At 51.0% G+C, this 23,237-nt stretch overlaps 1 protein-coding gene and 1 non-coding gene across 5 annotated transcripts; one reads left to right on the forward strand and one right to left on the reverse strand.

Annotated features, from left to right (window-relative positions):
• Window positions 1-340: 340 nt before the first annotated feature.
• Window positions 341-23,201, reverse strand: DEDD2 (death effector domain containing 2). Of its 4 annotated transcripts, none has more exons than XM_008988101.5 (5): window positions 21,981-23,201; window positions 20,393-20,758; window positions 18,858-18,977; window positions 12,808-12,948; window positions 341-1,896 (listed from the first exon to the last, which is right to left on the reverse strand). In XM_008988101.5, the coding sequence occupies exons 2-5, from the start codon at window positions 20,718-20,720 to the stop codon at window positions 1,505-1,507; spliced, it is 981 nt and encodes a 326-aa protein (XP_008986349.1). In that variant the 5' UTR covers window positions 20,721-20,758; window positions 21,981-23,201; the 3' UTR covers window positions 341-1,504. The 4 variants fall into 4 exon arrangements, with proteins under 4 accessions (XP_008986349.1, XP_008986350.1, XP_002762234.2 ...); XM_008988102.6 differs by lacking the exon at window positions 21,981-23,201 and adding an exon at window positions 21,309-21,431; XM_002762188.8 differs by lacking the exon at window positions 21,981-23,201 and adding an exon at window positions 21,347-21,427.
• Window positions 6,304-6,410, forward strand: LOC118150322 (U6 spliceosomal RNA). Its single transcript, XR_004738437.1, has one exon. It is a non-coding gene; the product is annotated as a U6 spliceosomal RNA (small nuclear RNA).
• Window positions 23,202-23,237: the final 36 nt, after the last annotated feature.

Consider the following 23,237-nt stretch of genomic DNA (forward strand, 5'->3'; position numbering starts at 1 on the left):
ACAGGGTTTTAAGAAACTTGACTTTTTGAGCCCCTACGAGGAGTGGGGGAAGGGCAAGAGGCCACAACCCCAGCAGGAGCCACAGAACAGCACGAAGAAGTGCTTGGCCTCACAAAGAACAGAGCCAGGTGAAGAGAAGGTGAATGTCCAGAAGGTGTGACCAGAGGGGAGCAACATGGAGAGAAATTCCAGGTAGAGAACCCCGGGCTGCCTATCTTTTCCATTTCCAAAGCTTAGGGCCTCCATCAGACTTGGGTGTATCCAGCCCACCTCACACAAATTAAAAATTCTGGGAGCCTCCAAGGACACACAGGAACAAAGCACACGTGAACATGGTTAGTAGAGTTTCTGACTCCGAGGCAGTATTGTATTTCTTCCTTTGCCAGATGAGGAGACTGAGGCCCAGAGGGCAGGATAATCTTGTGGTTATCAGTTGGCAGATGGTCCAGTATCCTAACCATACTCCAGTCCCTAACACTGGGCTAGGAACACTCTTTCCCCCAGCCCAGAGGTCCAAAAGCTACACATGGTGATGGGCACCTGTAGTCCCAGCTACTTGGGAGGTTGAGGTGGGAGGATCGCTTGAGCCCAGGAGTTTGAGGCTAGCCTGGGCAACATATCAAGACTCTCAACTCTGAAAAAAAAAAAAAATTAAAGAGTCCTAGAGATCCTGATGCCCACCTATGCCCCTTCCAGGGCAGTTTAATTGGTACCATTTGTAAAAGGTCTTTTCCATCACCCCCAAAGCCTTTGCATTCCCTTCTCAAGGCAGCAGCCGTTTTCTGATCTTGGCCCCATGTGCAACAGTAGGCCTTGGTCTGCCACAACACTCCCATGTGACGCTCCGGGTGAGAGTCCAAGTGTAAGTCTGTGTCCAGCTCTGGGCAGCAAGGGGAAGGTGAGGACAGTCAGGTCTGTATATAGAAGCTAGGCAGGGCCCTGGCTGGCTGGAGATGTGTGGGCAAGGTGAGCAGGCCCCATGTGCACCCCAGCTCCAGTACCCACTAGTGTGGCTGAAGCCCAGGGTGTGGTCAAATTAGAGGTCCTGAGAGAGAAGCCCTTAGGCCAAAGAAGTATGTGCTGGGGAGCAGGGCAGGGGCCCAGGGAAGACCTCAGAGGGGGCAGTGTGGGCATGAGTGAGTATATGCACCTGTGAGTGTGCAGACAATCCAAGACCAGAGACGAAATGTGCAGGGGCCTTTGGTGAATGTGTGGCTGTGCCCCCTCGCTTTAGAGATACAGGCCCAGGCCCAGTCCCTGCCTCCAGAGGCTAAGGGAGCATACCCGGGGGTAGGAGGAGTTTGGGAAGGAAACTCAGCTAGAAATGGTTTAGGCCTCAGAGCCCACATCCTGTGGAAGGGGCTGTCAAGGGGCCTGCTGTCCTGGTCCTGTCACAGTCCTCGAAGATGCCGGAGTGACAGTCCTCTAGGGGTAGAGATGGTCGTCCTCCCAGGAAAAAGTAGCCTGGAGACTCAGAGGTGGGATCAGTCCTGCCAATCCTGGATCAGGAGGCCTCTGTTGGGCGCCGGCCCCCCTCCTCCTCCATCAGCAACAGGCGGCGCCGGCCAGCCTCATAGTCAGCTTCATCCACACTGACCAGTAGGCGGACAGCCTCCCGGCCTACAGCCTCTCTCAGGGCCTCAGTCAGGAACACGCCCCGCAGGGCCTGCAGCAGGGCACCACTCAGGTAGTCACCCCAGAAGGCGTCCAGATAGGAGAGCTCTGAGAACTTGATGTCACACACCACGGAGCCCAGGTCCCTTGAACGCAGCACCGCGGTGGCCTGCCCAAACACGTCCAGCTGCCGCGCCAGCGCCTGGGGCCGCCGGGATGCCACACCCTGCTCCAAGGCTGGCCCATGCTCGCAGTACTCAGCTCGAACCCGAAGCCGGATGTCTGCAGGGGACGGAGGGATTTGTCAGGGAGAGGGTGAACACTAGACACACAGCTCACAGGAACGCTATTCCTTCCTCCCTCCAGCCTCTTCCCTCCACCCACCTCCAGTAACCACACCCTAGTCCTGACACAGCCTCTCCAGCTCTGTGGAGTTCCCTGACCAAGTACATCCTCGCAGGGCCTGCAGCAGGGCTCCTCTCCAGCCCCACTACCTCCTCACTGCTCCAACAAGCAGGAAGGCTCCACCTCGGCATTGCCTCTCCTCGGCCAGGGATGCTCTTTCCCTAGATCTGCACAGCACTTGCTCCCTCTCTTCCTGCAGGTCTTTCCTCAAAAGCCCCCTTGCCAACAAGACCCACCTAGGCCAACCTATTTACAACTGTAACCACCCAGCCCCATCTGCAGCACGCCAGGTCCATTTTTGCCCAAGGCACTTCTCACCTTCTAACCTCCTCTGTTACTATCTGCTCATCATCTGTCTCTCTACACTGGGAGCTCCCAGTGTGGGGAAACAGGTAATAGGAAGGAAGGGGTTTTTGTCTGTTTTGTTCACTTGTGTTGTGGCACATAGTAGGTGCTCAATATGTACTTGTGAAGAACTAATGCATAAGCTGATGTACTTGCCTTTAGGCAACCAGCCTCACACCCCGCCCCTAAACAATGAGATTCACAGAGGGCCGACCACATCCCTATCCCTTCCAACCACCTGAGCCAGCACTGCAGGGTCCTGACCAGGCCTGGGAGGCTTGTGGCTGGACCTGTGCTGGCTCTGCTTGGAGTCAAGTGCTCTCTTGCCACAGAGCTGCTAAGATGGTGGGTTGGAAGCCCAGAGCTGCTGGGGGCCACTGTGCCAAGAGGAGAGAAGGAAGCCTACATAGGGCAAGCCGCAGAGAGAAAAAGATTCCTGAGGTCATTACATGAACCCAGGATCATATCTCAATTTTCAGCTAAACTCAAACTCCCCTTTTTGCTAAAGCCAGTTTGAATTGGTTTGTCACAACTCTCCCCACATCTGCCCAAATGAAGTGGCAGCTGTGCACAAGGGGCAGGACACTGGACTTCTGAGGCTATCCCTGTAATTATGAACTTGGGCATACCACCTCTTCTAGGATTTCTGAATTCCCACCCATCACCTGGGCTACTGACAGTACCCCCTCTCAACACACCCAATGAGGCTGTCCTCAGGATCAGGTGTGAGCTGGAAATAGCAGGAGCCAACACTTACAGAGTGCCAACTATCTGCCAGATGCTACACCAAGTGCTTGAATCACAGAAATTCGTTTAACCTATAAACGACCCTGTGGGGCAGGTCTTATTATCACTCCCAAATTACAGATGAAGAAATGGAGACCAAGATTAGTGAAGTAACTCACCCAAGGTCACACAGCCAGGCAATGGCAGTGTTTGACAGAGGTCATTTAACTTTCTATGTCCCTGAGAGCAGGCTCCTTAATCATGAAGTAGATTCCCACACAGGAGCCCTCAGCGGTATGACCTGCGACAAGTCACAACCTCTCTGAGCATGGGTTCCTGCCTAAACCAGGGGACAACTCCTGCTGTGAGGAGCTGTTAAGAGGATTAAAGAGAGAGCAATGAATAGGAGCAAGCTAGCACTGCATGCAGCGCCTAAGGGGTGCTCCTGGAATGGCAGCCACCAACTCCTCTGATAAGCCAATTGCCTGACTCTTGGGGATGTAGTAGAATCAGCCCCGTGGGGCAGGGGCCACCTAAAGCCCAATTGACAGATGAGGAAACGAGGCTCTGAGAGGGAATGCCTCATGTTGTGGCTCCCTTCAACTTTGACAGACCATATCAGCCACAGAGCAGAAAGAAGGCAGGGCCCCTGCTCCTCAAGACAACTTCACACCCCTGCCTACTTCCTCCTCCCACCCCAAACTCTTCCTCTTTCTGGCTCTAGGGGAACCCCATCCTCTCCACTCAAGGCCCAGGGAAACCTGCCCAGCCTCAGTCCCCAGGCCCTCCCACGGCACTCAGGCACAGCTGTCTCAATCCGGAGGACCAGATCCTTGACTGCGTCCTTGACTCCAGTAAGCAGCTGGCCATGACCTCGATCGATGTGAGTGGGAGAGCAGGGGGCTGGGAGGAGCAGCGCCTGTTTCAGGCCACACAGCGGTGGTCAGCCATAGAGGCAGGGTGAGGTGGCGGAGTCCCACAGACCTTGAGGTGAGTCCCAGCTCTGCCACTCTCTAGCTGTGGGGCCTTGGGCATGCAACCTCACCTCTCTGAGCCTGTTTCCCCATCTGAAAAACAAAGAGGTCCCGGCTGCATATTGAAGTCACAAGGATTAAATGAGGCAACTCATAAAATGCTTGACTCACAGCCCTACAACACAGAAAGCACCCAGAAACAGGAACTGTAATTTCGACACCCACCTCCCTACCCCCATGGCCCTCACCCAGGCCTTCACTTCTCTCTCGTGGGTTCCTCAGCCAACCCTCCTCCTTGGACTCCTCCAATTTCCTGCCATGTCCTTCCATACCCTACACTCCAGTCACAAGAAAATGTTCCCACCAAGAGCCTTACTCACAATGACCTGTCTACCTCCTCCATCCAGAACACATGCCAAGGCTCAGCTCATGGGACCCCCACATCCTGTCCAGTTGAATCCTCTCTCGGCTCATCCTTCTCCCCAGCATGGATCTCTGGTGTAAATTCTCTATTCACCCAGAGCCGCCACCACATCAGAGTAGACAGGAGGCAAGGACAAGGCCAGGGCAGATCTCTGTGTCCCTGTTCAGTCTCTTATTGAACAGATATTTCATGAATGCCAGGCATGCTAGGGTGACAAGAGGGCCCTGCCTCAAGTGGGACAGGGAGACATGTAACCCAGGTAGGAAGCACTCCTTGCCAGCCAAGCCCTACTCAAGGGCTTTCCTCTCTCAGCCCCTTTTACAAATGAGCAAATCCTTCAGCAGACCACACTCCACCTCTGAGCTGGAAAACATGATCATGGTGCACAGGGAAAAGATAGGGAGGCGCCACCAGGCAAGAGGAGGCAGCGAGCCTCTGCTCCACTCTTATTAGCACCCAATCATGTGCTTTACCCCTCCCCAAAATAATCACAACAGGTGACACCTGCTTATAGCTTTTATTACAAGCTGGCATGGGTGCTACATACTTCACATCTGCTGACCCTTTTAATCATCCCACAACCTTATGAGGTGATGCTGTTATTATCCATTTTCTGCAGATGGGGAAACTGAGGCACACGGATTGAGTCACCTGCCTAAGGCCACCAAATAGGAAATTGCAGAGCTGGAATTTTACCTGAAGTGTCTAGCTCCAGCGCCCGAGCTCTTAACTACCCCATCCTGTTTGCTACCTCACACAGAACCATACACATCAATACACAACTAAAAGACATCCTGAGGACCAGCAGAGAAACTAGACAGGGTGAATTATAGTTTAGATTGAAAGGATCAGAGAGGACCTCTCTAAGAAATGACATTTGAAGTAAAATGCAGAGGACAAGTAGGTTTAGAAAGGAAAACAGGAAAGAAGAAAAGGATGGCATTCCCATGAGAGATGAGCATTCATGGAAGTCCAGAGAGAAAATGAACTTCAGGCCTGCATGGGCTGAGGAGCCAGCATGGCAGGAACATGGAGGGGAGAAGGGCACTAGGGGAGAAAGGGTAGCTGGGTCACGGAGGCTGATCCCAATCACCAGCAGACTCAAGATTCTAGGACCTCTGGAGGTGACCACACTTCTCTGCACCTCGGTGGCCTGCTGTGTAAAACAAGTCTCCCCCTACCACCTGCCCGCATGGACCTACTGTGAGGATTCGGGGCTGAACGCAAGAAAAGAGGGGAGGGCCAGGAAGGCCAGGCATGCAGAGAGGACAGGAGGCCAGGACCTGCCAACTCAGGGGCAACTCCGGCTGTGCTGTGAAGTGGCAGGTGGGTAGGAACAGGGCCAGGACAGCAGGCGGGGAAGGGCCGAAGTGGCTGTCCAGGATGGGAACAGCAGACATGGAGATAAGTGGAGGCACTGTCCAGGTGTGGCCCTGAGGGGTGACACAGGAAGAGCACCCAGCGCCATGTGCATTGGACCAGATGGGTAAAAGTTCCCTGTCCCTGGGAGGGCGGGGTACAGGTGCCATGCCTTCCTAGAGAGGAGAGCTGCTCCTGCTTCCTGCACTCAGGTGGGTCCAGCACCCTCTTGTTCCCCACTCCCACCTGACCAGTCTCTCTTCTGGGACAGATGGAACTTCAAGTGAAATGGGCTTCCCAGTGGCAGACCAGGGCGAAGTCTGAGGGAGCAGGCCCTGGGCTGGGTGCGACAGAGATGAACCTCACTCAAGTCTTCCCTCCAAGAGTTCCTAGTTGGGTGGTGATAGGGTTTGGATGTGTGTTCCCTCCAAATCTCATGTTGGAATGTGACCTCCAGTGCTTGCTTTGGCAGCATATATACTAAAATTGGAACAATACAGAGAAGATCAGCATGGCCCCTGTGCAAGGATGACATGCATATTCATGAAGTGTTAAAAAATTTTTCAAAAATATTTTAAAAAATGAAAAAAAAAAAATGAAATGTGACCTCCAATATTGCAGGTGGGACCCGGTGGGAGGTGTTGGATCACGGGACTGGGTCCCTCATGAATCCCTTGGTGATGAGTGAGTTCTTGCTCTGGTATTTCCCATGAGAGCTGGTTGTTAAGAGTGTGGTAGCTCCCCTGCCTCCACCTCTCACCATGACTGCTCCCCTTGGCCTTCCACTATGAGTGGAAGTTCTCTGAGGTCTTCAACAGAAGCAGATGCTGGCGCCATGCTTCTTATACAGCCTGCAGAACCGTGAACCAAGTAAACCTCTTTTCTTTACAAATTATGCAGTCTCAGGTATTTCTTTATAGCAACACAAAAATGAACCAACATAGAAGGGCTGGGGAAAATGAGGACCTGAGCTCCCACAGCACTGGGGGATGCTTCCAGCCTTGCTGGAAAGAGGCAGCCAGTGTGCTGCAGTGGAGAGACCCCACCCGCACTCCTGCCACCACACCGGGACCAGCACCAGCCCTCTCTGGACAATGGTGGGACCCCTCCCAACATCTTGCCTCCATGCTTGCCTCACTTGTCTCCTCTCCACAACACAGCCAGCATCGTCATGTCAAATGGAAAGGTCTTCAACTCCTACTGAACTACTGAATTGAGGCAATGATGAGAAGCTGCCTCCAACTCCAGAGAAGGATATGCAGCCATCGCCTGCTTCCTGATAGAGGGGCATAACACGCCCTCAGAAGTGAGCTTGAGGAAAAGAAAACATCAAACCACAATCTGATCAAGTCTCTCCAGATCCCATTACCAATCTTCAGGAAATACAAAAGACAGGGCAGAATACACTGAATCAAACCTACTGCAGGATACAATCAGCAAAACCCAGTGTTCAGGAAATGCTACAGGACAACTACTTTCAAAAAATACAACGCAAAGCAGAGAAACAGAGATGGCAGGGGAAAGGAGAGACTTCAGAGAACCTACGTTAATGAAACAATGGAAAATCTGAGCACTGATCAGGTGTTTGACAGTAGGGAGTTATGAATCTTTTTTGGTGTTACGCCCTATTTTTATTTTTGGCCAGGCACAGTGGCTCACACCTGTAATCCCAGCACTTTGGGAGCTCAAGGCAGAGGATCACTTGAGGCCAGGAGTTCAAGACCAGCCTGGGCAACATGGTGAAATCCTTTCTCTACTATAAAATTAGCCAAGTGGTCAGGTGCAATGGCTCATGCCTGTAATCCCAACACTTTGGGAGGCCAAAGCAGATGGATTGCCTGAGGTCAGGAGTTTGAAACCACCCTAGCTAACACAGTGAAACCCCATCTCTATTAAAAATACAAAAAATTAGCTGGGCGTGGTGGCATGCGCCTGTAATCCCAGCTACTCAGGAGGCTGAGGCAGGAGTATCACTTGAATCTGAGAGGTGGAGGTTGCAGTGAGCCAAGATCACACCATTGCACTCCAGCCTGGGCAAGAAGAGCAAAATTCCATCTCAAAAAAAAAAAAAAAAAAAAATTAGCCAAGTATGGTGGCTGTAATCCCAACCACTCAGGAGGCTGAGGCATGAGAATCGCTTGAACCTGCGAGGTGGAGGTTGTAGTGAACCAAGATCTCTCTACTACACTCCAGCCTGGGTGACACAGAGAGACTCTATCTCAAAAAAAACAAAAAAGCCAGGCACAGCGGCTCACGCCTGTAATCCCAGAACTTCGAAAAGCTGAGGCAGAAGGATCACTTGAGGTCAGGAATTAGAGACCAGCCTGACCAACATGGAGAAACCCCATCTCTACTAAAAATACAAAATTAGCCAGGCATGGTGACACATGTTTGTACTTTCAGCTACTCAGGAGGCTGAGGCTGGAGAATCGCTTGAACCCAGCAAGTGGAGGCTGCAGTGAGCCAAGATCACACCACTGCACTCCAGCCTGGGCAACAAGAGCAAAACTCCAACTCTTTAAAAACAAAAAAACAAACAAACAACTCTTTTCAAGCATCTACAGATGAGATTATAGGGCAACCAGAATTGACTCCAAAATTCCTAATGATCCTCATATGAGATTAGCCATGAGTTGACAATGGCTGAAGCTAGTCTATTCACTTTGATATGTTTTCCACAGAAAAAATTCCAGGGGCCAGTCAGCAGCTCATGCCTGTAATCCCAGCACTCTGGGAGGCCGAGGCAGGTGGATTCTCTTTGAGCTCAGGAGTTTGAGACCAGCCTGGACAACATGGCCACATGGTGAGACCCTGTCTCTACAAAAAAACAGAAATTAGCCAGGCGTGGTGGTGGGTCATGCTTGTAGTCTCAGCTACTCAGGAGGCTGAGGCTGGAGAATCACTCGACCTGGGAAGCGGAGGTTGCAGTGAATCAAGATCACGCCACTGTGCTCCAGCCTGGGCAACAGAGTGAGATCCTGTCTCACAATTAAAAAAAAAAAAATGACAGGGGAGAACCAAAGCTGATCCTGTCATTCGAATCCTCCAACTGCTTTCCATAATCTAAAAAAATGCAAAGCCCACGCCCTGCAAGATCTGCCCTGGTTCCCTCTCCTGCCCTCACCTCCTAGGGGTCTCCACCCTACTCCTCCATTCCTGCCAGTTTCCTTGCCCTCCTCCACGCTGCTCTTGAGCACTGGCACATCCCACTTGGGCCTGTGCTCCTGCTGTCCTTTCCATCAGGAACACCATTCCCCTGACATCTGAAATCTCTCTCTCGGCTTTCTCCCACCAGAACACAAGCTCAATGAGGGCAGGGCTTCCCATCCTGCTGACCTAATATAAAATAAGTACTCTATAAATCCATATGGAAATCCAAGTTTCAGCCGAGCTCTGCCACCTGCCACTCAGACTGTGACTGCCTTTCCCTGAGCATGCCTCTTCCTTTGCAAGGTGTCACCCCACCTCAATGGCTGTCTTGAGAATTCAGGGCCAGGTGAATAATGCCCATCACAGACCCTGAGAGGATCATGGTCCTTCAGATGTCCTGGATCTAAGCCCAGGACCCCCAAGGTGCCCTTCCTCACTGTCTCAGGCACTCGGGAGTTTGTCTAGTTTTATCCCTCTGGAAGGCAGCTGGATGAGGGTCATAGATATCACAAGTGAGGAGGGGGCAAGAATGGCAGGCCTCTTCTTCAATCAGTCCTCCTTCCACCGCTGGCATTCGGCCTCTCTTAAAGGAAGCCATCCCATTTTTCAGAGGGAAAAACAGGGGCCCAGATGGGGAGAGCCTCACTACAGCCCCACCCAGCCTGGTGAGTCAGCAGTCAGAACTGATCACCCATCTTCCATCAAGACCCAGCCACACCCTGGTTAATAACCTCCTCGCCTCCAGAAAGAGACCCAAAGCCTCCCTTGGCCTGTTCCTGTCTTCCTTGAGGCAATGACTCTCTCACCTGCCCAGCCAGCCTGGTAGCTCTGGAAATTACTGGCTGATTCGGGGGAGAGTCACCACCAGGCAGCTATCCCCTCAAACCCTGCTCTGCAAGCCCACGTAGCTGCCTGAGGACTCAGGGCTGGCTCTCTAGGTTGGTTCATTCTAACAGCACCCAGCACAGGTATCTGCTGCCTCATTTATGAAGTAGGCATAATGCCCACTCCCTGAAGGGTCATGATGTGCACTAGGAGGGGGCAGGTGTACATGCTTTGTAGGCTGGAGAAAGCTCTGCAGAGGTTAGCAGAAAGCACCCCTAGGCCAAGGTCTCCTGGCAGACGGGACACACCAGCTCCAACCTGGGACTCCTGACCTCCAGCTTCCACACTGGCCTCCTCCACTGAACCCTTTCACCATAAGCACCTGCCACTCCCCTCGTGCCTCCTCTCCCCCGAAGCAGCCTCAGCCCTAATTGAGCAGAGGTGCTCGGCACCACCCCTGGCCTCATGTTTCATTAGAGCACTTGTCACTAGCTGACGCCATCTGCTACAATGGCCTACTTTCAAGTTACCGGTCTCACCCACTACTACGTAAACTCCTAGAGGCTGAGGACTTTCTTCACCTGGTCCAATTCTGTGCCCTTCATGCCTAGAATAGTGCCTGGCATAGAGATGATGCTAATAAAAATATGATGAAGCAATTAACAAATAAACCCTTCCTTGGATCCCCTGCTTCGCTGTCCCCTGGAATAAAATCCAAACCTTCAAGACCTGCCCCTTGCCTCATCTCCCCCTGCTCCCACCCACAAAGCCTCTGCGTCAGACTCAGCCCTGACCACATCCAGCTGAGGACACTGCACACATGGTTCACTCTGCCAGGATCACTCTTCCCAGCTCCTCTTCCAGCTTCCTTGAGTTTGCTCTGAACATGGCACCTTCACAAGGAAACTGGGGCTGGCCAGGAGACTCCCTGCACACCCCAGAACCCCTGCACTCACAATACCTGTGGCACCTCTCACACAGCCTGGCTGCCACTTCCCTCGTCTGTCTTCCCTGCAGTCTGAGAGCTTAAAGACCATATCTGATCCCTTCTGTGTTCCAAAGCTTGCCAACTAGAGAAAGGAGTACTATAGATGAGACTGTGTCCTCCCCACAGGACCAAATGGAATTTCTCTAGGGAAAAGTCTAAGCAGTCTCCACAGCAGAGCCCCCAACCCACCCAATGCACAGTGTCTACAGTCAGCCCTATGGCCAGTGCTCTTATTTCCTAGGTCACTTCTCATCCTCTTCAACACGACCCGGAGGCCAGACCTCTGCCCAGTACTTCTCCACGGACCTCACAGCCTCTTCATGCGATTTCTCTGCTTCCACATAATTTAATCTACTTAACACATGCCTAGCAGAGCACCTACTAGATGCCCAGTGCCTCCTAAACACTTTGCAAACCCTAACTCCCTTATTAACTCATTTTCCAGATGGAGTTAGAGTTCCTTGAAGAGGTATCACATCATACCACCCTCCTGCTTAAAACCCATTGACAGTGCCTGATGTATGGAATAAAATCCAAACTCTCACCCCTGTCGTGGCCCGCCAGGCCCACGTTTTATGCATCAGGCACCATCAATGGCTCCTTCACCTGCTCCCACCCTCTCTTCATGGCCCTTATCACTGTCTAAACTGATCTTCAGTTTCACTGGTGACCTAACAGGTCAGCTTCACAAGAGCAGGGAACCTCGCTGCAGCACTCCTGCCGCAGGCACACTGTGAGAACAACTAACCACTGCATAGCAAGTGCCTGGGCTGGGTGCTGCTCCAGGCATACCATGGCTGAATTTGTTTTCCCACAACAATCCAAGCAGGGAGGCACGATTATCAGCCTCATTTTACAGATGTGGAAACTGAGGTGGATGGCTAGGCGCAGTGGCTCATGCCTATAATCCCAGAACTTTGGAAGGCCAAGGTAGGTGGATCACCTGAAGTCAGGACTTCGAAACCAGCCTGGCCAACATGGTGAAACCCCATCTCTTCTAAAAATACAAAAATTAGCCAGGTGTGCAATCCCTGTAACACCTGTAATCCCAGCTACTCAGGAGGCTGAGGCAGAAAAATCGCTTGAACCCAGGAGATGAAGGTGACAGTGAGCCAAGATCGTGCCATTGCACTCCAGTCTGGGTGACAGAGCAAGACTCCGTCTCAAAAAAAAAAAAAATAGAATACACAAAAATTAGCCTGGCATGGTGATGGGCCCCAGTAATCTCAGCTACTTGGGAGGCTGAGGTAGGAGAATGGGTAAAACCCGGGAGGCGGAGGTTTCAGTGAGCCAAGATTGTCCCACTGCACTCCAGCCTGAGCAACAGAAGGAGACGGTGTCACAAAAAAAGGGGGGGGGGGGAGGAGAGGAAGGAAGGAAGGAAGGAAGGAAGGAAGGAAGGGAAGGAAGGGAAGGAAGGGAAGGAAGGGAAGGAAGGGAAGGAAGGGAAGGAAGGGAAGGAAGGGAAGGAAGGGAAGGAAGGGAAGGAAGGGAAGGAAGGGAAGGAAGGGAAGGAAGGGAAGGAAGGGAAGGAAGGAAAGGAAGGAAAGGAAGGAAAGGAAGCAAGCAGGTGGAGAGGTTCAATTACTAGCCCGAAATCAGACAATTTATTTAAGGGCCAAGACCAGGATGTAAATCAGGCAGGCTGACCCAGGATCATTGTTTTTCCCCACTTGATACACTGCCACTACACAAGAAATGTCTAAATAAGGAAACCCCTGCAGATGTTTACTGAACACACAAATGAAACTAGGGCAGGGGGTTGTCAGAAAAGGCTTCTTGAAGGAGGTGGCACAAGATTTGACACTACAACAATGGGCAGGATATAGACAAGATGGCAAGAGAAAGAACAAGAATTCCACTGTGGTGAACAAGAGCTGCCATCCATCTGCTGGGTGTGTCATATGCCCCAGACAAATGCTCATTTCTCCCACCCTCTGCCTCTATTGCCTGCCCTGGGCATTCTACATGTATTGCCAAGGCCCCCAGGCACCTACCACAGGTCACTTTGCCTTCGGAGGAAGGTCTGGCAGGCTCTGGCTGCTGCTGGGGTGCTGCTGGGGCCCCTCTCCGCCGCCGTCTGGCACCACCACTAGGCCGACCCCGACTCCGCCGCTGCCGCTTGGTTGGGGGGGAGCCTGAGGAGAAAAAAATGGGGCAAGCTGAGGACCAAGATGACAGCTAGAGTGCCCATATATATGCCTGGAAAAGAACTCAAGATGGTCTCAGTACTAAGCCCCTGAGTGAGCCCCACTGCCTCCCTTCCTCAGTGGCCCTGTCTGAAAGATGAAGAGTACCATACCTAGCACCATCTAGAAGGGCAGATGAGGACACCCCACCTGCTACAGCAGGCCCACTCCAGGTGTAACTCTAGAGCAATCCTGGTACACTTACACCAGGAGACAAATATAACAACCCCCACCGGGGTACTGTTAATCGTTATGAAAATCAGAGAACAACACATAGGGCAAGAAGAAACAGGAATATAGGGTGATCTCCAGGATAGACTGTTTAGCAAAATAAAGCAAGATATAAAATAAGTGTCTACAGTGTGCTATACTTTGAACAAAAAAGGAGGTAAAGTAAGATAATATATATGTGCAAAATGAAATACTGGAAGAATAGACTAGAAATGAATGAATTCGGGATGGGGGGAGCCCAACAGTAGAAATGACATGTCTAAAAACACCATATTTTCATACTTGGTTTTTTTTTTTTTTTTTTTGAGACGGATGGAGTTTTGCTCTTTGCCCAGGCTGGAGTACAATGGCGTGATCTCAGCTCACTGCAACTCCCGCCTCCCAGGTTCAAGCAATTCTCCTGCCTCAGGCTCCTGAGTAGCTAGGATTACCACCACAACACCCAGCTAATTTTTTGTATTTTTAGTAGAGAAGGGGTTCACCATTTTGGCCAGGCTGGTCTTGAACTCCTGACCTCAGGTGATCCACCCCCCCGAGCCCTTGGCCTCCCAAAGTTCTGGGATTACAGATGTGAGGCACCTAGCCTGGACCCACACTTCAGTTTTGTCTTTTGACTCATGTAACTGATTTACACATTTAAAAAGTTATAAGGAAATACACCATGAAATTAACACAAAGAGGCTGGGCACACAGTGGTTTCTGCCTATAATTCTAGCACTTTGGAGGCAGCTGGATCACTTGAGATCAGGAGTTCAAGACCAGCCTGGCCAACATGGTGAAACCTCGTCTCTGCTAAAAATACAAAAATCAGCTAGGCGTGGTGGCACCTGCCTATAATCCCAGCTACTCGGGAAGCTCAGGCAGGAAAATCACTTGAACCCAGGAGGCAGAGGCTGCAGTGAGCCGAGATTGTGTCACTGCACTCCAGCCTGAGCAACAGCATGAGACCGCCTCAAAAAAATAAAATAAAAATAAAAAACACAAAAAAGAAAATGAGCCTGGCCAGATGCTACGGCTCATGTTTGTAATCCCAGCCTGCAGCCCAGGAGTTCAAGACCAAGCTGGAAACTGGGCAACATGGAAAAACCCTATTTTTTTTTTTTTTCCCCAAAAAAAAGGCCAGGCGCAGTGGCTCACGCCTGTAATCTGAGCATGTTAGGAGGCCGAGGCAGGCAAATCATGAGGTCAAAAGATTGAGACCACCTTGGCCAACATGATGAAACCCCGTCTCTACTAAAAATACAAAAATTAGCTGGGCGTGGTGGCGGGTGCCTGCAGTCCCAGCTATTTTAGAAGACTGAGGCAGAAGAATTGCTTGAACCCAGGAGGCAGAGGTTGCAGTGAGCTGAGATTGCACCACTGCACTCCAGTCTGGTGACACAGCAAGACAGCCTTTCAAAAAAAGAAAAATTTAGGCCGGGCGTGGTGGTTCACGCCTGTAATCCAAGCACTCTGGAGGACAAGGCGGACGGATCACTTGAGGTCAGGAGTTCAAGACCAGCCTGACCAACATGGTGAAACTCTTTAAAAAAAAAAAGACAAATTTAAAATTAGAAAGAAAAAAAAAATCAGCCAGCTGTGGTGGCACGTGTCTGTAGTCCCAGTTACTCAGGAGGCTGAGGTGGGATGACTACTTGAGCAGCCCAGGAGGTCTAGGCTGCAGTAAGCAGAGATTGCACCACTGGACTCCAGCCTGGGAAACAAAAAAAAACCCTCAGAGAAAAGAAACAAATGAGCCTGACTGTATACATAATTGGTAATATGAATACTCAGATAAAAGAATTATTTCAAGTAACTTGAAGAAAATTCTGACTCTAAAACCTCAATGGGATATGCTCAGAGAACAAGAACCACAAATAAAATCTATGTTTCAATTACTAGATACAGTAAGTAGTTGTACTGACTTTGTTATTTTGATGCTATTTCATTACTGTTGTAAAATAGATTAAGCAAATCCACACATCTCAATGTTATTAAGAGCATAAACTTTCAAGTATAAAAAAGTCTGGTTGGGGTCTGGCACAGTGACTAATGCCTGTAATCCATCCCAGCACTTTGGGAGGCCATGGTGGGCTGACCACCTGAGGTTGGGAGTTCAAGACCAACCTGTCCAACATGGAGAAACCCTGCCTCTACTAAAAATACACAATTAGTTGGGCATGGTGGCACTATTAATTACAGCCTCCTGAGTAGTAATCCCAGCTACTCAAGAGGCTGAGGCAGAAGAATCATTGAGGTTGCAGTGAGCCAAGACTGTGCCACTACACTCCAGCCTAGGCAACAAGAGCGAAACAGTCTCAAAAATAAATAAAAATAAAAAAATCTGGCTGGGAGTGGTGGCTCACGCCTATAATCCTAGTACTTTGCGAGGCCAAGGCATGCAGGTTACCTGAGGTCACGAGTTCAAGACCAACCTGGCCAATAAGGTGAAACCCCATCCCTACTAAAAATACAAAGTTAGCCAGGAGTGGTGGTATATACCTGTAGTCCCAGCTACTCGGGAGACTGAGGCAGGAGGATCGCATGAACCTGGGAGACGGAGGTTGTAGTGAGCCGAGATGGCGCTAACGCACTCAAAAAAAAAAAAAGTCTGGCAAGACACGGTGGCTCATGCCCAGCACTTTGGGAGGCCAAGACGGGTGGATCACCTGAAGTCAGAAGTTCCAGACCAGCCTGGCCCACATGGTGAAATCCCATCTCTACTCAAAGTACAAAAATCAGTCAGGCATGGTGGCAGGCGCCTGTAATCCCAGATACCAGCTCCTCAGGAGGCTGAGGCAGGAGAATTGCTTGAACCCACAAGGCAGAGGATGAAGTGAGCCAAGATCACGCCATTGCACTCCAGCCTGGGCGACAGAGCGAGACTCCGTCTCAAAAAAAAAGTGTAATGTTTTTGTTTGTTTGTTTAGAGTTGGGGTCTTGTTCTGTTGCCCAAGCTGAAGTCCAGTGGCATGCCACTACACCTGGCTTTTTTATTTTTTCTGAGACAGGTTCTTGCTCTGTCACTCAGACTGGAGGACAATGACATGATCTCAACTCACTGCAACCTCCACCTCCTCGACTCAAACAATCCTCCTACCTCAGCCTCCTGAGTAGCTGGGACAACACACACACATCACCCTGCCAGGCTAATTTTTTTGTATTTTTTATAGACACAGGGTTTTGCCATGCTGGTCTCAAATTCCTGGGCTGAAGCAGTCCACCTGCCCCAGTCCACTCAGCCTCTCAAAGTGCTGGGACTACAGGTGGGAGCCACTACAGTCGGCCAGGTTTTTTTTTTATCTTTTTTAGAGGCAGGGTCTCACTATATTGCCCAGGCTGATCTCAAACCCCTGGCCTCGGGCAATCCTCCTGCCTCAGCCTCCCAAAGCACTAGGATTACAGGCATGAGCCACCACACATGGCTATAATGTTAATTTTAAATTTAAAATACTAAAAGAAACTTTTTGAAAAGTAAAGTCTCTAACATCGTTCACTGAAATAATCTAGAAACATTATACACACTCAGCACCCAGGTTTTGGTCTCTAAATACCACAGCTACCTTGAAAAACAGCTGATTGTAAGGTGGGGAAGGGAAAGTTCAAAACGAGCCCAGGACATCTTGCAGTCCCACAAAGCAGGAAGCACCCAAAGAATGATACAAACACATGAAGAAGACACAAGAGGCTAGTCAACTGGAACTTAGGAAGAATGAATGACTGTAACAAGTCAATAAATAGTGTGAGTCTGTAGTGATACTCAAACTCAAAGGGGCACTAGGGGAGTATCTCTTGAAAAGACTTGCAGCTAACAGAGAAGGAAAAAAAATTAGAAAAATCACTATTTTGCAAATACCAATATGATAACTGGTTCAGGCAGAGCTCACAGATGTAAAATTCACTGAGTAAAAGGCTATTAGGAAACAGGACGTGCCAAAGTACCACTCCATAGACTGTTTACTAGCCATAAGAACTAAATGTCCCTTCACATTGGACAAACAGGGCAGCTATCCCCTTAACCAAGTGATCAAACTTTCCCACACAGGAAAAGCCAAGCCTTACATGCCTGGAATATACTCTGATATGAACTAGATGGCAGCAACCAAAGAGTATTCCTGTCAAAAACTTATAAACTGAATCTAACCAAGTCTCAGACACAATTCCCATTTAACAAGAAACGTAAAGGAAAGAGAGACAAGTTAAATGACTCCATCAGGAAATAGACAGAGAAACAATCAGGACATTCTACAAAACAACCAGCCTGCTAGGGTTAATAAACCAATGTTACAGGAAAAAAAAAAAAAGGTATAGGATATAGAGGGAGTTTCTGTGCTATGGCAGGAGACTAAGGAGACATAACAACTAAATACATACCAACTCAACTATGAACAGATTCTGAATGGTCCCACAATCTGGGGATATTTTAAAATAAACCATTAGAATATCAGAGAATTCATGTTTATTTTCTTAGGTATGATAATGGTCTTAAAATGGTATAGGAGAATATCCCTATTCTCCATGGATGCCTAATTTAGGGGTAAAGCATCCTGATGTCTGTAATTTACTTGCAAAGGGTTCAAGCAAAAAACCAGAATTACATATACACATAAAGCAAAAGTGGCAAAATTTTAACAATTACTGAAACTAGGTGGATGTTTACTGTACTAATCTTTCAACTTCTATGTTTGAAATTTCACATAATAAAAAAACGAGAGGTGGGCAGGGCACAGTGGCTCATGCCTGTAATCCCAGTGCTTTGGGAGGCCGAGGTAGGTGGGTCTCTTGAGGCCAGGAGTTTGAGACCAGCCTGGTCAACATGGTGAAACCCCGTCTTCACTAAAAATACAAAAAAATTAACTGGGCATGGTGGCATGCACCTGTAGTTCTAGCTACTTGGGAGGCTGAGGCAGGAGAATTGCTTGAACCAGGGAGGTGGAGGTTGCATACAGCCGAGATCACACCACCACACCACAGCCTGGGTGACAGAGTAAGACTCTGCCTCAAAACAAACAAAGCGTGGCTAGGCATGATGACTTATGTCTGTAATCCAGCACTTTGGGAAGCTGAGATGGGAGGATCGACTGAGGCCAGGAGTTTAAGACCAACCTGGTCAATAACAGGAAGACCCTAACTCTATGAAGGATGAAAAACTTAGCCAGGCATGGTGACATGCACCTGTAGTTCCAGCTACTTGAGAGGCAGAGGTGGGAGGATAGCTTTAGCCCAGGAGTCCAAAACTGCAGAGAGCTACGATTTCTTCACTATCAGACCAAGCTCCTATCTTGGAAAAACCAGACCAAGAAAAAAAAAAAAACTGAGGCAGTGAGGAGAATAAGTTAATTGGGGCATGGCAATTAAAAGAAACCAATTAGAGATACTCAGCATGAATAAATCTCAGAAACATGTCTGGCAAAGACAGCCAAGTACAGAGTAATACCCACAATGTGATACCGTTTAAATGGAATATGAAACCATGTGCAACAAATTCTTTATGTTGCTTCAGAACAGAGTTTCTGTAGCAATGAAAACACATACACACACAGACAGTGAAAATAAGACAGAATAACCCCCTCAGGCCCCTTCCTTGATGGGCACAGTTCGTAAGGAAAAGAGGAGTGCTGCCATCACACCTACCCAGCTGGGCTTACCTGTCTCCCATTGACCCTGCTGAGAATTTGCAGAACTGCTTGACTGTCGACGGCGACGGCAGCTACCCTCTGTCCTCTTTGAAGAGCTGGAGGTGCCATAGCTATAGCGTTCTGGAGACACTGGAGGAAAAGAAGAATGGGAAGAAGCAGTCAGCCTCCTAGCCCTAATTCCCACCCCTGGAAGAATGCCTGCACCACAGGGTGCCTAAGTTCCCCAGAGGTCAAAGCCCAATATCCCCTCTCACTCTCAAACACCTCCAGCAGAGGTTGTTTCCTGAAACAGAGAACTCATCACCACTTGCAGCAATCTAACCCATGTCTACAGCAGCTCACACTGTCAACATTATTCTGTCATGGACAGGATCCCTGCAATGGCCCTTGGCCTTTGAATCAACTGCCCCCAGCTCTCCCCAAGAAGTAAGCAGCCTCTGTGCAGGTTCCCAAATCCATTCTTCTAGAGCCTGATCTTGAAACATACATATCCAAAAACACTGCCAGCTATTCCCTACAGCTGTCTTTCTTCTGCTTACCTAAATCCTGTGGGCTTACTCTAGGCCAGGGAAGGCCATAATCTCCCCTACCCAAACTAGCCACTGCACCTTTAGTAACCCAGCCAAGGGCTTGACAGTCTATGCATGCACAGGGCAAATGGCAGCCTGAACCCCTCCCAGCTTCTCAAGACTGCTATCCTTCAGGGGCACTTCCTTCACAAGGATTAAGGACATCAACTCTGCGAACAAGCTGGCTGGGTTTGAATCCTGGCTCCTAGCTATGTTCTCTGTAAGCCCCTTCATGACATAACTTCTCACCTGCCTCTATCGGCTAGCTTAGGTCCCCTCTGCTCCTGCCACACTGGCCTCTGGTGATGAAACTCATTCCCACCTCAGGCCTTAGACGCTCCCTGGGATTTTCTCCCCTAGGGCCTATGCATGGCTGGCAGGGCAACCTCAGGGCAAAGCCTCCCTTCACCTTGCTGCCCTCCCGACTCTCTCTATTCCATTACTTCTGGTCTTCCTAAAACAGCATCTAAAAGTAAGTTCTCTGCCTTATTGTCTGATTGCCCCACTAAACTTAAACTTCATGGAACAAACACCTTGTCAGCCCCATCATCCTGTATTCCCTAGGCCCAGCAAACAGGATTATTATTATATATGCAAACTTCTTAACTTCTCTGAATTTGGTATTTTCCCAGTTACGGTGAAGACAGTAACAAGACTTCCTTGTGGGATTACTGGGAGGCTATACGGTACTAGTTTACATGAAGGGCTTACAGCTGTGCCTGGCAAGAAACAAGCCCTCCGTAAACAGGAGCCATAATCATCATCACTGATGTGGCCAAATTCCACTAGCTCACCCCTCCCAAAGCCAGGCTTCCTCTCTCTTGTGTTTCTCACTGATACTGTGGGAAGAGGGAGGAGTGGAATGGGACATAAGCTGCCTGATATGGCACTGTCCGTATCAGAGCACCAGGGAGACCCAGCGGGAGCCAGGCCCTCTCCTCCCAGGAAGTGTGAAACCCTCCCATTCAACCGTACCTGGCCGGCGCCGCTTGCGCGCCAGGTGCGGCAGCAGGTCGTGGCGGGCCAGCACGCGCAGGAGTTGCCCCAGCAGCCGCAGGTTGCTCTCGTCGCACTGCCCGCGACGCTCCAGCTCCAGCAGGAGCTCTAGGCCGCTGCGGGCCCGGGCTAACCCGCCGGCGGCGCCAGGGACCTCGTCCAGCAGAAAAGCCAGGAGCTCCAGCTCGCACTCGGTCAGTTGCCCGCCCACCACCTCGAACATACGGTGAAGCGACAGCATCCCGTAGTAGTCCAGGCACTCATCCTCCTCCCAGCACGGGGACGGGGTCGACCCGGATAGCGCCATTCCCGGGAGAGGGAGGCGGAACAAGCTCAGAACCCGGCCTAGAACCCACACAGCGAGGAGGGGGCAGTGGTCAGCGACGCGGAAGCCCGAATCCCACACCGCCAGCGCGTCTCCCCCGCCCCGTCGCGCCAGGCAGGGCCGCTCCCGCACCCCCAACCGCCTCGGCCTCCCCCTTCCCGGGAGGGAATGGTCCCGCCAGAGATCCCCTAGGAACAGGTCGGGACACCAGAGCCCGCTCGGCTTCTGCCCCCTCACCCTGGTACGTTCCAAGCTCTCCTCCGGCCCGGACCAAACGGTGCGGCCCAAACAAGCAAGCCTCGGGGCCCACCCTGGGGCTCCCTGACGACTGCCCCTGACTCTGGATAGGACTGCCCAGACGAGCCGCTTGGCTTCGTCCAGTGGTACCGTCCGATGAGTCCCCCAGGCTTTACGCAAGTGGTACCGCCCGAAAGTGACCCTCTACCCCTACACGGAGGAGCGACCCAGGAAGCCCCTTTGCTCCACACAGGTGGTACCGTCCGAACCCGACACCCTCGCCCTGCAAGGGCGGTCCCGCTGGCTCCCCAGCGCCCAGGTGGTTCTATTTACCCGCCACCAGTCACCATTAGGCCTCTCTGGATCCTCACCAGATTCTGGCGTCCGCTGACTCCTGGGCGACGGCCGCAGCCACTTGTTTTGGATCTTTCTGGCACCTTCTCTATTATTACGCCTGCGTCACCTCGCCCCTCCTCCTTCCCCCAACTCGCGCAGGTGCGACCGCCACGCCCCTTAAGTGCATGCGCAGAACAGGGCCTCCAAGCCCCGCCCCCAATCGAGGCGTCTTGGCTCACGGGTGCTGCGCTTGCGCAGAGCGAGAGCGCGTAGCTTCGAGCGTTGTATCTGATACCCGATTCCAAGTACGTACCTACTGCACGTGACTCAAGCTACCGGGACCCTGTAGCACCACGTCACGAGTAGTTGGAACTATTCATCTCATGAACTACAGCCCCCTTCTGATCACAACCTAGACGGCCACATCACCAATGCCCCTAGTTGCCCGTGGCAGACGAACACAAGCACTACATTCTCGGCACCCAGTAACTCCCAGGCCTTATATGATCTGGTCCTGGGCACCCCTCCATTAGATTGTCCCTCACTTCTGGTGACAAGAAGGAATCTACATCTCAACTATGCTGTCTCATGATCCCAACTGGAAATCCCCTCCCCATCCCAATCTGTAAGTCCCTTCCCCTGATAGAGACCAGAACTCCCTTATCTTACCTCCAGGACGGATACCTCCTTCCAAGCCGCAACAGAACCTTCCTTTCCGACTGTGGGCATCTCGATGCCGTCCGTCACGATCCCCATCACAGTCAGACGTCTCCACCCAGAGCCAAAAACGGCCCCTCTGTAACTAACCCCTTCCAATCTCTGTCTAACGGGGTAGCCAAGATATCCGTTCCCTAACTTGCAACAACTGCAGAGGGTCTTCCGAGGAATCAGCGTCTAGGCTGTGGTGTATCTGCGTCCCCTCACTGTGGGGTCTTGGGTGTGATGGCCGCCCCGCTCTCCACTTAGGTGTTTCAAGGTCAGGGCCTGCACTTGCCTGAGACCAGTACCCTCCCTGGACCGGTTCCCACGCCCAGAATTAACTCCTCTTGGGAGTCTGGAGACCTGGGTCCTGCCTAGCACTGGCCCAGTACTGACTCTGCTTGAGCTGCAGCAGTGAATTCAAAAGACTTGGAAGGCTCACGTCTGTAATCTCAGCACTTTGGGAGACCGGGTGGGCGGATCACACGAGGCCAGGAGTTCTAGACCAGCTTGGCCAACAAGACGAAACCCTGTCTCTACTTAGCCGGGCGTGGTGGCACGCGCCTGTAATCCCAACTACTTCGGAGGCAAGAATCGCTTAAACCGGGGAGGTGGAGGTTGCAGTGAGCAGAGATCGCGCCATTGCACTCCAGCCTGGGCGACAGGGCGAGATTCTGTCTCAACAAACAAACCCCCCAAAAAAATCCCTTCCCCTCTCTGGGCCTCAGTTTTCCTACTTGTGAAACAAATGGATGGCAATGGTAAGCTACGGAAGCATAGTCCTGGGCTAAACTCACAAGGGGCACCCGGCAAGTGACTATCGTTAAATTAAACGAAGAGTAGGAAGGATAGGAAAGCAATTTAACAAACTGTGGAGGAATCTGTCTTGCTAGGTGAGTTGTAGTGGGCACCTACGGTGTATGAGCGCTGTGCATGTGTGATATCATCCAATCCCCTTTGAAGTGCCTGTGACTCAAGCCCACCTCACACCAATAAAACTGAGGCCCGGAGAGGAGAATTTCCAAGTGTGTCGGGCTCCAAAGCTGTATTCTCAGAAATGCTCAGTCTTTTCAGCTTTGAAATGACACCTCAGTCAAGGTCTCCCGCCGCCCAGTTCACTTCATGGGCCCAACGCTCACCAAAGATTGTCCACGTCTCTGTATTGAACTTTCAGACGCTTAGCCGGGGAGCGACCCGGGGAACTGCGCAGGCGCGTCTCCGCGCCCT

This window comes from Callithrix jacchus, chromosome 22 (genome assembly GCF_049354715.1).
Source record: "Callithrix jacchus isolate 240 chromosome 22, calJac240_pri, whole genome shotgun sequence".
In the NCBI taxonomy this organism is placed as follows: domain Eukaryota; kingdom Metazoa; phylum Chordata; class Mammalia; order Primates; family Cebidae; genus Callithrix; species Callithrix jacchus.